Genomic DNA, 14,672 nt, shown 5'->3' on the forward strand with positions numbered 1-14,672 from the left:
CTGAGGTTTTCACAAAAGAAAAACAAATATTGGCATCAAAATAATTGCTTTTCACGTTTTCACAAATTTGTTTTTCTTTGCGGTCAAAGCTTTTTGGGGGCGCTACAGCCAACTCGTGTTCTCCCGGTGATTATTAAAGTGCAGTGCAGCAAGAAAGAAACTTTCTGGTTTAGTAATTATGTAAAGTTTAATTTTACAATGCCAGCAGTGAGTGATTTGCAACTAGCCTTGATTTGCTGTGTCACAACTCTCAAACAGCGGAAGAAGTTTGTGGTTGGAAACATGGGCTTAAAGCTGTAGGAGAGGATGGGGGTAAATGAGACTTCTCGTGTTGATAAACATGAGCTTGTTTATTGTAAGGAACATTTGGCAGTGGTCACCAATGACAGAAATAGATCCTTCCGCCTACCGCCCCTGCACAAAGCTTTTGGCAGCAAATCACATCCTCCTGCTGTGCGGTCACCTTTTCACCATCCCCCCCACATCATTAAAACAAATACTCATGATGGGTGAACACATGAATGGACGCCCTTGAAAGCCTTTCCGGTCACAAATGAATACTGTTTCCAATATACTATATAGTATCTTCCTCAAAAACACTGTAACCAAGCACATTGCTTCTTTTGGGGGTTTTCTCCCATCGATGCACAACACGCGTTGTGAGTGGTGAATGTTAAACTCTGGATAGTGGTTGATTAGACTGAGAAATTATGACAAATTGCATATTCTTTAAACTTTCAGGAAGACATGAGGTGTGCGTTTATCGCTGTATCGCATACAATAACATGACGGAAAAATAAACTGCAAAAGTTGAGTGGGGGTATCAATAAATGTGGAAGACCCCCTCTGTGAGGAGCGTGATCAGGTGTCAGCGTTAGCGTAAAGATCAAAGTTCACACTGTAGTAGTAGGTAAGTAGTAAGGCCCAAGAAATAGCACCAAACATTCCCCTGACATTTACATTTAAAAGCAAAGTATTTACAACACAAATGTAAAAACCTGTCAGAGGGATTTGACTTAATATAAGGAACACCGTCATGACAGTTGAAAACATTTCAGAATACTTAAGTACTTCCTATTTGGTGGGGAGCAGGGTGGGGGTACCGCTACAATAACCTCATTACTCAATGTCGCCCCCTGCCTCGAAATACAAACTGCAACATGACAACTGACGGTGAAGTTTAACAAATACTAAAATGGAGGTGGGGGGGTTAATTTACAAAATCCTTATAAATCAAGGTCATAGAAAATAAAACAAAAATAGATCTGTGTAGAAAATATTTTAAATTTTACAATTATACCCGCGCGAGGGATTAAGACCCTCGAGACTGACACATTGGCAAATTGTACACTGTGAGATGTCTTTACACGTCGATTAGCATAAGCTCTCCTCCGACATCTTTGTGTGTGTTTGGAATATTGTTCAGGCAGTATTAGCATAGGAAATGTGAATGAATAAATGTTTGGATGCCAGTGTGTGTGTGTGTGTGTGTGTGTGTGTGTGTGTGTGTGTCAGCTTGTAACGCTGGAATGCTCGAGTGTGTGGCAATAATACGCTTGGAATGAAGAATGTGTTAGCACACCGGCAGGAAGTGTGTGTGAGTGCATTATGAACAGTGGGGCTGGTATTTTGGGAAAAGGTAGAGGTCTTTGCACAGCGAGCTGGTGAATTCGGACATCTCTTTGCAGCGATGGTGGGGCGTGCCGGGGGCGTAACCCTCGCGCTCTTTGATTTTCCCGTTGACCTACGGAAGGAAAGCGGAGAACAATGGATACGGAGCCTCGACGTCGGACCTGTTGTATATGAATCGGAAATGTCGCTGATGTGAATAATGAAAATATGTGAATAATTGACACCTCTTGCTAAACGGGACTCATAATTGCGTATACCGTAATTTCCGGCATATAAGCCGCGACTTTTTTCCACACGCTTTCAACCCTGCGGTTTATGCAGTGATGCGTCTAATTTCTGCATTTTTTTCTAACGGCCGCAAGGGGGCACTTGAGCGGAAAAGGTAAGAATGAGACCGGTAGAATATACGTGACGAGAAAGTGACTTTTACTGGTCCGGCGCTGTTAGCGCTGCGCTAGAGTGTTACTGCCATGTCTCAATTATTTTTACTGGTATGTTTTGTTTTTAACCGGCCCTCGCGTTAGTGTTAGTGCGGCGCTAGTGTTAAACTCTCTCTGTGCCGCCTTTCTTTGTAAATATCTCGTGTTTCAATGTGGGCACTTGCGGCTTTTGCACAGCTGCAGCGTATGTATGTACCAAATGGTATTTCCTTTACAAATGTACTGGGTGAGGCTTATAACCAGGTGCGCTCCGTAGGCCGTGTATTACGGTAAATCCCACAAGATAGCAGCAAAACCCCAAAAAAATGGAGGACTAGGCATCAAGCTCAATCATCTACATGGCCATGTATCAACGACACTGATCGTATTAACTAGAATAAAAGCCCAAATAGCATGTTAGCACAAAATGTTATGACTTTACACATGAGGAAAGAAATATTCAACTAGCACTAACAACATATTTTACATAATTACATCTGAGATGTTACACTGTGGCGACCTCTAACAGGACAAGCCGAAAGAAACTTACTTTACATCTTAGCATTTACACAATAATTAATGTTATGGAAATAAGGCAATTTTCAAAAGCAAAGTGGACTTCCCAAGCTCTTAGTAGCTGCATCTGAACACAATACTTCTCGTGTTTGACAGAGTACAATGTTTACTCAAGTACTCCCAACCAAACACAGGACATCTTACATGCAGACATGAAGCATGCCCCCCTACTCCCCCCAAAAAATTAATTACGCAAATAGGAGAATTTACAACTAAAGAACCAAGAATATGCAGAGGTTAACTGTGCATATGACGTGCATTCACCTGCACCAGGATGTCTGCCACGTGTGTGTCTCTGGCACGGAGGCGGAGGGCGGAGTTTAGCTCCTGGATGAACCAGGATCCTCGCTTGGTGTTGCGCATGGCCGCCGTGCCTTTAAAGCAAAGCAAACAAGACCGGCTTAATAACACAAGAACACGAGAGGAAACGTAAGGACACCAGCAATCACGAAGCAGCTGCGAATAAGCACACAGTGCAATTGTTTGAGTTTATTTCCTCTTTTTTTTTCCCAGCGACTCGGTCTGATTGTAAATAGAGAGAGGTGTCTCAAAACCTTGTAAAGAAAGTCCCAGAAGAGACAGAACAAATAGGACTCGCACGCTGCAACGTTGCAGACGGTGTTTACAAGAAGGTGTCAACAGGAGTGAAGTGAGTAAGCCCAGAGGAACCTCTAAGGCCCGACACAGTAGCGCATTCCAAGAAGCTTGATCTTCCATTTATTAGTGATCAGTTTGTATTTACAAAGCTTTTACTATAGTACATAACACAAAATAAATTGTGATAGATGGATTATTACATCTTTATTAACTTTAAAGGTAATAAAGAATCACACTTCTCTATTTTTTCATTTGAAGTAACACTCATGTGGTACCTAGAGAGAGATATGAGCCACCATTTGTGCTGTTTTTTTTTTTGCAAGCAAAACGTTGTGATATGAGTTCTGTATGGCAGCAGTGAACTTAACTCACGTCGCAACAAGCAGCAGTTTGGGCAGAGTATACAATTCTTCAAAAAAAAAAAAAAAAAAGACGACAGCAGGCTAGGCTAGAGGCGGGGAATATACTTCATATCATCTTCGATATAATCGTAAACCTGAACAATGTTATCTTGAAAAGAGAACAACCGAAAAGGGTGCACGGACAGCATAGGAGGAAGAGCGAAAAGAGGAAGTGCGTGAAAGTCTACATTCACTGAATCGGGAGCCGTGATTCAGTCAAGTGACTCAGTCAGTGGCAAGCAAAACAAACTCTCGCTGTCAAACTATTGAGCTGATTATGAGCAACCTTCTCAGGACTTTAGCAGCTTAACAGGTTTACTTCACAACTAAGCCCATAACAGTATATCAACAAAAAAAAGGGACAAACTTACAAATTCTCTGACCTTTGAGGGAGGCGAAGCCGCAGATCATGTCAGACCGCTGGGGCAGTTTAATCCTGGGCAGTCCTAAGTCTCCGCCTCCATGTCTAGCACCGGCGCCCCCAGGACCTTCTCGCCCAGCATCTCGCTGTTCACAGCTGGGCGAGTTGCTCCTTCCTGGCCCATCCATCTGCTCCACTCCACAGTCCAGTTCCTCTGTAAGGAAACATAACAAAAATTGATTAAGGACACTAATACAGGAACCATTAAGATTATTATTGTCATTTCAGTGAGATGTCTTTTTTTTTTCTCATCTTTGCAAAGAAATGGACGACCACACCTCGTGGCATTTGGGCAGCACAGCCGTTGAGTTAGCAGGGATAAAAGGAATGTTCTGTAGTAATTGGGGTGACTCCCTAGGGGTCCGTGGATTTGCACACAGCATCATTAGCCTTGCGGCATTCTGTCTGAAACTAATTTGCCACAAAGTCAAAAGATTATTACCTCCATCAAGGAACGTTATTTTTCAACAAGGTGGATTTTTCTCTTTGCCTGTATAAAAACCGGCTATACAGGTATTTCAAAAATACACATTTATTTGATGACGATAAACTTGACAAAGCTGTGACTATTGAACATTTTAAAAATTGATTGCTTTGATTATTCTATAGATTAATCAATTTAAAATGTATTTTTGCATTAAGATCCCCAATTACTCTTTATTAACCAATTGTTTGTTTGGTACTGTTGTAAATATATTATTTAGGTAAACAAAATCAAATTAACAAGCAATATAACAAGAGGGAGTCGCATACTCAGTAACCTTTTTGCACCTGAGAGGTGCTCCTTGGATATTGATTATTGCAAAAGGGGTACTAATAATTGACTGATTTTTGAGTCTGTTTCAGGTTCAACTACATCAGTTGTAGGTTCTACAGTTATTCCGGTTGCCAGTTAAAATAAATAAATACATTGGAACAGATAAAATGATTCTTTATTTTTTCATAACTTGATTGACTGTAATTTTTGGGGTCCTTAACGTCAGAAAATAAGTAATAATCTTTATAAGTTTTCCAAACTAAAGTCAGAAATTTGAAAATGTTTTATTTTGAATAAAGATGAAGATAATCAGGCTGCGTTCAAAGAAGATTACAGATATTTGAAAATCTTTACATTTGAGAGGCTGACATGAGATGATTTGGGCAATTTTAAGATAAAAATGGTTCTAAGCGACAAATCATTTATCAAAATATTTGTCATGGGACTTAACTTTTGCAAAAAGTCAGCAAATGATTTGGTGTCTTCAACATGAAATAACAGTTTCGATTGACTGAATCGAGATATATTTGCAAAATACTTTATGGGTAACAAGGGGTTTGTCCATAACAAGCAGTAGTAGACAAAACGGGTCAATTAAATTAAAAACTAAACAAAAAATACAAAGGCTCTACTTTTATTTTACCATTTGTTAGTTTTTTTTAATAGTATGGCTCCTGACCCTCTACCACTGGGGAAAAATTTTGACCATTACCACAACCATATGATTGACATACATTTAAAAATGATTGCACTATTATGTACCACCACCAAATAAAAGTATAGTGTACAATTATTCACACAAATTTGCAAATTATTTTCAAGTAAAACAAACCTATTTAAAAACCATAATTCAAAAAGAACATGGATAAGTCTTTGCCACTGCAAATATTGCACTATTTTAATGACAGTTTGCTTTCTTACTATTAAATACTGCTTAAAGGAGTCTGGGCTTTTTAACTTTGCACATATCTTCCTGTGTCTATGCTATAAATAGGGTTTAGTTCGTTTGTTAGTTTCCTCCCACATCCCAAAAACATGCAACATTAATTGGACACTCTAAATTGCTCGTAGGTGTGATTGTGAGTGCGACTGTTTCTCTCGATGTGCCCTGCGGTTGGCTGGCAACCAGTTCAGGGGGTAACCCGCCTCCTCCCCATTGACAGCTGGGATAGGCTCCAGCACTCCCACGACCCTTGTGAGGATAAGCGGGTAAGAAAATGGATGGATGGATGTATGGTTAATTCAATAGATCGATAGACCAGTAGACATACTGACCGACAGGATTTGTTAGCTTGTGTCAAGAAGACTTTACCGCCTTAGCGACTTCATAAGGCAGGTACGAACTAGCTCGCTTGCTCACTCGGGATCCAAATGAAATGAAGCCTCACACTAAAACAAGGTCATGAATAAGTAGCGGGCCAGCGTCAATATACTGTAGGTACGTGGTGGCAGGTGGCCAGACACAACGGCGTACTGGCTCATACAGACGCGCATATGTGTTGCCCTTGTATGCTGTTGATAACGGAGTGTCTTATCTGAAAGAAGCTGTCAATTATGATGCAGCAGGATGCCAATCATATTGCGAAGGAGTCGCTTTTAACTGAAATGGAACTAACAACATTGACTGACAAAGCGTCAATACAGCCTCTCTGCGCGCACAGGAGGAAGGGACTGCGGAGGGAAAAAAGGCGAGTTTCAACCACTGAATCATGCAGTCGAGCAAATACGGCAAGATGAAATTTTCAATCAAACCAGCTGAGGAAAAAAAGGTCACATTCGCGATCGCAGTTTCGAGTCCTGATAAAACAAAACCAACAAAACATTGAATACCGACGCAAGAGATAAATAACACAAAGCTAGCTCTTTATGCATGGTCCAGGAACAGCAAGTAGCATTTGTTTTATGAAGTCATTAACACAAACAAATTTCAAATGTGTATGCACAGCCAGAAGCTGCAACGTAACACCAAATGTCAGATTGAACTAAGGCAGAATGTTAATGTGGAAAATCTTGTTTATTAGCCTCATTTCATGCGAGCAGGTTTTACCTGGTTTTGCGCTTTAGGATCTTATTACATTTCGCTACTTTGGATCAAGATGAAACTTCTTAATGCGAATGAACCTCCTTCTAGCTATTAGATAGGCCATATGTCTGCGGTGTGCCAATGTAGAGGTTCCATTCGTTACCTCCTCTGCAGGCCTGGATGAAAAACATCTTTGGTTTGTTCTGTAGCAGCGGGCAGCGAACGTTATCGAAGGCCTCAAACACCCACTCCAGCTAAATTTGAACAAATGACAAAGTGTTGGTGGTAGGTTAGATGTCAGTATAGTTTTTTCAGCGACGAACACGATGACAGCACACCTGCAGGAGCTGGCCATCTGTGCCGTACACGGCACCGTCCACGCCGTGGGAGAGCAGACACACCACGCAGCTGTTCACAGTGCGGTGCTTTGGAAGCATGCGGAATTTCTCGATGCAACTTCTCATTTCCTGAGGATAATAACATACGGAAATTTCACGTGTGGCTGCGGGTAAGGCAGAAGGAATGTGGGCGAGATGAAAGCACCTCAGCTGTCAGGTTTCTGCAGACCGTCACCAAATAGTCCAGATCTTTGAAGACCTTCCTGAGCACCTCGTCGTCCACCTCGCCTCCCTTCCTGGGGTCAAGGTCAGGCGCGGTGCGTGGGTCAAATGTTACATTGCTAATCACCAGGGCTAAACCGCGTGGGGATGAAGTCATTATATAGGACTGCAACACAGAGGAGAAAAAGCATCTTGATTCATTTGGTATCAATTTGTATTCTCACAAAGGTTTTTACTTATTTGTACTTAATCTTAAAATGAAGAGATATATCCCCCCCCCAAAGAAAAAAAAAACAGGACCTTTTTGATATTTTAGCAATGTCTGTATTTGGAACTTGAAAATTATGGTTACAGTAGTTTTTAACAATAAAACAAAATTGCTTATTTTACTAATTTACAAAATGTGAGGAACAGGTAATTTTTGTAACATATTATCTTAATTTTTCCACTGATCGTGGCTTCTGGCATGTACATTATGTGTGGCTGCATAGCGCATCATTGATGAAGGAGCGGCAACAGCCCACAAAATTTAAAATAATTGCTATGCAATTTGGTTTTTGATCGTGTAGTGCATGAGATGGCAATGGTTAGTGAATGTACGGGGCATTGGCACCCCCTTGTGGGGTCCCTCTCATAAAAAGATGCTTAACTAAAGCCCACTTGAAGTTAACATTTAACTGGCTTTAACATCATAAGCATCAACCACACTGTTGGGAAGCAGATTTCACACAATAACATCATTGAAAAAAAAGCAAAAGGCAACACTTGAGAAACCTAACCATCTAAACCTTGACATGAAAGACAACAACGACACTGGGAAATAAAGCCAAAACTACTGCCATTAAGGTTTCCTTGGGTTTTGTTTTTCAATTGATCCATGCAATTATTTCTTTTTTGTTAATTTGAATTATCGATTACTTTCACACCAGTATAATACATCTGTCTTTCATTACATTTAGTTCCTGTATAACTTCATTAACAGCTTCCTTTACTTACCGACTGGTAGATATTACATTCTGCTCCTGTCTTATAATGAGATGTACAGTCTCTATTTTGATCTAACAAATACTGGTTACTTCCACTATAAAAGGCCGTTTTTCAAACTAAAGCAGCAAGTCTGCAATTCTTATTTTGGAATATTAATGGCACTTATCTGATTTGTGTTACCTTTTGGCATTGCGAGAGGTAGAGTTCATGTGTGCAAGGGAGCACGGGAGTGGTGATGGGGCTGTCTGCATCCAGGCTGTACTCCATGGACTCTGAAAACAACATGCAGTGTTAAAAACTAGGACACATGTTGCATCCCGTTCAAATTTGCCTTCATAAAAATAGTGCTCAGTTTTAAATGACATTGTCAAACCAAACGGTATTCTGTTCCTCTTGTGACATTACTTAAGATAAACAATGCTTTGGAACGCATGGTTAGATTGAGCGGGTTTGCCTAATGTTGTGGCCGGTGAGTGTATGACATCACACAACAACATGACACAATTCTGTAGTACAAGTCTGTGCATGAGTCACTCTTAAGGTGCGGCGCCTGCACTCCTTCAGTAGTTTGATACATAATCAACCTACTGAGAAGAATACTCAGTGAATTCTAAGTATATTTAATTACTCATCTTCTAAATCTGGACAATGGAGGGACCCCCTTATAACCACCGCGTCGCCATGGCAACCAAAAAAATACTGCCACAAGGGACACAAGAGCACTTATGTGACAAGACACATCTCACCGTGTGTCCTCGCTCGTTTAGCTGCCGTTTCCTCTTCAGTGGAAAGTGGAAGAGAGGAGTCGCCATTGCTCTGGAACAAAGATCATTTCTTTGAGTTGAAGGGACAACGAGCCAAAGTAAAACAAAAAGTTCTCCGGTTCGACGAGTGGAGTCAACTGTTGCTTGCACTGATCCTTACACTAAATCAAAATACAATGAACCCCCGCATATTTGCTGTTCAGCATTTGCAAATTCCCATCTTTGCATATTTTGTTCCGGAACCTACTCCATAAATCTTGTCTATATGCTGTTTTTGGCTTGAGCCAAGGCAATAAAATTATTACTTTGGCAATATCTGCTGGATTCTTGATGTTGTTGATAGATTGGATTCACTGATAGTGTTATTCAACTTGTATTTGAAAAGTCCAATTTTGTTGGCGCTTCTTGAATGCACCTTGTCTACCGTAGTATGTTTCTGCTTCTCTCTGCATGTGGCGACTAATACCGTAATTTCTCGAGTATAATGCGCCCTGAAGTATAATGCGCACCCCCAAAGTTGACCTAAAAAGAAAAATAAATAAAAATTAAAAAAATCAGGAAAATCCTTTTACCAATGTACAATGCGCACCACCAATTTGTCGCTACCCAAATGCTCAGAATATTAGGAATGATCTGTATTTATATTTTGTTAGGTTTGTACTTGTATTGTTTTCCAAAAAACTGTCTGTACAATAATCATTAATAATAATCATTGTGCACATGCTGATGTAGCGGTAATATAATTTCAGGACAGGCCACATGACATGCTTGTCCTGGTCCCTGTAATTGTCACAACAAAATCCCTCAACCAACTAAAACAATTGCTCAATGATGGCAAAACATTTTATTAATATTGTTAACATATTTCAGTCTTAAAAATATAAACTCTTTAACGTTGTTTATTAAACACTGCATTAAATATTTGTGCATAAAACGTTACTATCCACTACAATACACATCCTCAGCATCTGACTCATCTCCAATCCGAAAAAGATCCATAGTAGCTTTATTCGGTGCATCGCTGCGAAACTAATCATTGCTGACTTGAAATATTTTTTTAATCCCAAGAGTTTGGGTTGCGCTACGAAACCTCTCCCCCTTCATTCGGCTTCAATCCGTAGCATCTTTTACTATGGCGTCAGTCTGCTATCAAAACAACATGAGCTCGAACTACGTAGAAACGAGCGTAATGGGCACATTTTTTAAAAACCAAGCATTGTTGTTTTGATAGCCACCTTGAGCCATTGAGGAGAGCTATCGTTGTTTCAGACTGCGGTGCGACTTCCAGGTTGCCGGCATCATCGGCACGAGTGATGACACGTTTCTTTTAAAAGCGGCTGTACAACTAGCCGTTCTATTCAACTTTTTTTTTTTTACTTAGTTAAAATATAAACAAACTCATGGGCAGTTGTTTCTGATCTCTGGTGCAGTAGCAACAAGCATGCTACGCTAACAATAAAAAAAAAAAAGCAGAGAGCTCAGGTTGGGGGCACACATTACCACAATATGAATAAATGTGTAACATAAGACATCGAATATCATATCGAAATGTATATGTATACTTTTTTACCATGCTATGTACCTGTATACGACGCTGCAATGTGATTGAATTTTTATTCTTCATCCATACCTAGATGTAATGCGCTCTAATAACTTTTTGAAAATATTTTTGGAAAAATTTCCACATTAATTTCGAGAAATTACGGTAATAGCTGGTGTCATTACCTTGTTACAATTTGCCTGTGCCGCATGCTCAAACATTTATTCTTGTGTAAAAGCAAAAGGGGCGAGTTGAATGATCATTAGGACCATACCATTTTTGTACAGTGCTCGTGCGCACGTTTCCCGTGTGTGATGCCATGTCAGCTTTGTGCTTGCGTGTTATTCAGGCTTGTGAGCTAGCTACCATTCATGAGCCGCATGTGAAGGTGGTTTGTCTGTTAAATAATTCAATTTTTGAACAAGTTTTATGGAACATGAGTTCATGAATGTGAACATGCTAGAAGCATGGCACTGATGCTTTAATCCTTTCCATTGTAAGTACTCTGCTGCCGTCTTTGTGTAATTCCAAACATCTTTTGAGGGGGTCATCAGATTATAATACAATAATACAAGAGCTTTACTTAAATATATATATATATAAAAAGATATATATATATATATATATATATATATACATACAGTATATGTTGTTTAGTGCAATAGTCCCATCAAAACTGAGCATTATACAGATTTTTTTTCCTTCTTTCAATTTTGCAAACGTATCAGATGTTGTTGACTGTACTCAATTACGCGCAGCCTACTTAATCATTTACGAAAGTATCAAGAGGGAAGGTTAGGCGGCTCACCTCTCTCCTCCTGCCTGATGTCTGCATTAGCTGCCGTCCCGCCCGTCCTTCGAACTCCTCTTCAGTCTGAAAACCCTGAGCATAAAAAGGCCCCAAAGATGAGTGTGAAAGCGCTCAACTAATTGCCGTATTAGACGCTCGCTCACTCGTGCCTCTTCGCCATCCGCCTCCTGCGACCCTGTGAGCAGCTCGCACAGGTGCCGCTGCTCGGTTTCTTTCAGCGCCGAGCAGAAGCTGCTGAAGGCTTGCGGCCCTCGCTTGGGAAGGAGCAGCAGCAGACGGAAGCTTCGCTTATGGGACGTTTGCTCGGCCTGAGTAGTTCCGCATCAGAAATGTGACAATAGACAGAAAGACTCAAGAACAATTGAATGGATATTAGCTTTGGTGTGTGTCCAAGCAAGCATTTCCCTTTTGTGTGTGTTACGTTCTGTAGGGCGCTAGGTCTTTTGAAGCAAGGGCTCAGAAACAAATGAGGAAAAATTGCAATTTTACATATGTGAGCAGAAAAAGTTAACTTTCCCCCGCACACTGACAGTGCAGGCAAGTCATTGCTCGACATTTTCTTCACACTCACTGTGTCATATTAAAATAAAATTATCGCACGCATGTTGAAGGCATTGCCAGGACGCACTCCCAGAATGATTTGTGCCCCCCTCATAACACTATATTAATTATTTACAGATATGTAGAATTCGCAGGCGGTGGAGAAGGGGGCGTACATACAATACAGGAATTTACTCAAGTAAAATTCTGTAGCTGTATCCTAGGCAGTTTTGATATGTCATTTAACTATATTCATTGTACATTCAGTTGTCACTTTTATCCTCAGTTTTTTAATAAGATGCTCTGAAAGGCACTTTGATAGTTATGTTTTTAAAATATGATCTAGATCAGGGGTGTCAAACTCATTTTTGTCACAGGCCACATTGTAGTTACGGATTCCCTCGGAGGGCCGCTATGACTGTGAGATCAGAAAAATCTCTGACCGCCTAGTCACATTTACACGTGAAATTTATGGAGTACTTTTGGAATTATAAATCGAGGGAATGGGTCTTTCAACTATTGTTGATATTTGGCAACACAAAAATACTTGCAATATGTCAATTTTATTATTTAGGATAAGACAATGGAAAATTTTGGTGCAGATTGGAATGAAGGTTCATACACACGTTTTGCCTCCGCGGGCCACATAAAATCATGTGGGGGGCCAGATCTGGCTCCCAGGCCTTGAGTTTGACACCTCTGATTAAGATCATAGTTGTCAAACTCTCAGGAGCAACATCCAGCATACCACATCATTTTATGTAAATTATATGCACCGACTTCCATGATTCTTGCTAAAACCAGTTCTGAGATTCCTACTCATCACATGTAATAATTAGTACTATTGACATAATGTAAGCATTTTTTGTTAATAAAGTTCTAATTACAGCAAACCATAGTTGAACAAACTCTTATCCTTGAGTTGATAATCCAACTACATTTCCATCATTTAGTTGTGGCTACGACACTGTAATATAGCAATTAAACGTTTATAAATTTTCACAATCTAAACGGCCCTCAACCTTAGCAACTACACAGTATGCAACAAAAATGAGTTTGACACCCCTGATAGGTATTTTTTCTTAAGTGCATTTTCTTTCTTTGCCACTCTTTCTACTGGCATTAGTTTTCTGCACTAGACGTGGCTGTTAAAAACAAAACACACCAGAATGCTCTCCGCCATGCTGTCCGTGAGGATGTTGTCCTCCAGCAGACACTGAATGAGCAGCTCATCCACCACCAGCTGCTTGCACAGATCAGTACAGCGACTCTTCAGAGCTACTCGGTCCCCCTCCTTCATGCCACACTCCCGCATCTTGCTGGAACACACACACCGCGTGTTAGTTGGCTGTGGTTGGGTCTTGACGAGGATCCACAGTTTCAGTTCAAAACACAAATTGTATATAAAACACGGAAAATCTGAACACAAACGTTTGAAATGTCAACTTGGACAGGTCAAGCTAACAATGGCAAGCATATGTGTTTCGGGACCAGCGCCAGACGCTGATGGCTAACTCGCCACTGAGGTGACCGACGAGCTAGCTCGCAAACTCGGCGAGCGCGGCGAGGCACGTTGCTCCTACCTGCGAGACGTTCTTCGGGTGATGCTACACAATATCGACTCTTGGAAGAAAAAGGTGACAAAAACGTCCCCGCTTTTCGCTATTTATACTCCACAAACCGTCAGCGCGAACCGACCGCCTCAACTTCCTTCCGCGGATATCAAAACTGCATTGCTATGGGGCAGGCCCAAGAACTTATTGTTTATTATTTGGACCAATGAGCACGCCAAAAGGATGAACGACAGACCAATTGACCAATCGTTATCTTACTCTCTTACTAACGTAATACTAAACGTGACATCGTGGCGGGAGACTGAACGGAGTGGTGAGCGGCAAATAGGACATGGAAAAGGACACGGACTGAATTTGAGCGCCATGGATTTTATCTTTTCAAATACATATGTTCAACTTTCAATGGAAGTATTTCATGAGATACGTCGCTGCAAGCAGCTGCAGCAGTTACAGTTGGCAATGCTTAGTATACAGTAATACGTTGGTCTTACTCGTCGTTAAGCAAACTTTTCAGAAGCACAACCACTCGAGGGCCTCAACATTTTGACAGTTTTGGCATTTTACTTCCTTCCCATGTTACATTTTGACTTCAATCTATCCATGAATCCATCCCTTTTCTGAGACGCTTATCCTCACAAGGAAAAAACCTTGAGTCTGGTGTGTGTCGTCGGCCTCATCAAAGACAGCGGCGAGTCTGCATCTCGACAGGAAGTGGTGAGACTGGAGCTTTGGTGTGGTCAACAAAAGCTGGCGTTGAACACTGTAAAGCACACGTGTCAAACTCAAGACCTGCCGCGCCATTTTATGTGGGCCGCGGAGGCAAATCATATGTATCAACTTCCATGATTTTTTTGTTCAAATCTGTACCAAAATTTCAAATTGTCATATCCATCCATCCATTTACTTTTGCCTATTGGAGCCTATTCCAGCTGTCAACAGGCAGGAGGTGGGGTACCACCCTAAACTGGTCGGATAGGCTCCAGCACTCCCCGCGACCCTCGTGAGGATAAGCGGGAAAGAAAATGGATGGGAGGATGGATGTATCATGCTGCTAACCTTCAACCAGGTAT

General features: G+C 40.9%; 1 protein-coding gene across 4 annotated transcripts; it reads right to left on the bottom strand.

The window, feature by feature from the left end:
* Positions 1 to 207: 207 nt before the first annotated feature.
* On the bottom strand, positions 208 to 13,846 carry casp2 (caspase 2, apoptosis-related cysteine peptidase). 4 transcript variants are annotated; one of them, XM_061819779.1, is made up of 12 exons: positions 13,612 to 13,846; positions 13,194 to 13,343; positions 11,632 to 11,796; positions 11,486 to 11,560; positions 9,120 to 9,189; positions 8,554 to 8,645; positions 7,370 to 7,552; positions 7,165 to 7,293; positions 6,990 to 7,080; positions 3,997 to 4,200; positions 2,892 to 3,001; positions 208 to 1,744 (listed from the first exon to the last, which is right to left on the bottom strand). In XM_061819779.1, exons 2-12 carry the CDS (start codon positions 13,341 to 13,343, stop codon positions 1,607 to 1,609), a joined length of 1,407 nt encoding a protein of 468 aa, XP_061675763.1. In that variant the 5' UTR covers positions 13,612 to 13,846; the 3' UTR covers positions 208 to 1,606. The 4 variants fall into 4 exon arrangements, with proteins under 4 accessions (XP_061675763.1, XP_061675764.1, XP_061675765.1 ...); XM_061819780.1 differs by having other exon boundaries at positions 11,638 to 11,796; positions 13,194 to 13,347; positions 13,612 to 13,845; XM_061819781.1 differs by having other exon boundaries at positions 4,009 to 4,200; positions 13,194 to 13,347; positions 13,612 to 13,844.
* Positions 13,847 to 14,672: the final 826 nt, after the last annotated feature.

The sequence above is a fragment of the Syngnathoides biaculeatus genome, chromosome 5 (assembly GCF_019802595.1).
Source record: "Syngnathoides biaculeatus isolate LvHL_M chromosome 5, ASM1980259v1, whole genome shotgun sequence".
Classification (NCBI taxonomy): domain Eukaryota; kingdom Metazoa; phylum Chordata; class Actinopteri; order Syngnathiformes; family Syngnathidae; genus Syngnathoides; species Syngnathoides biaculeatus.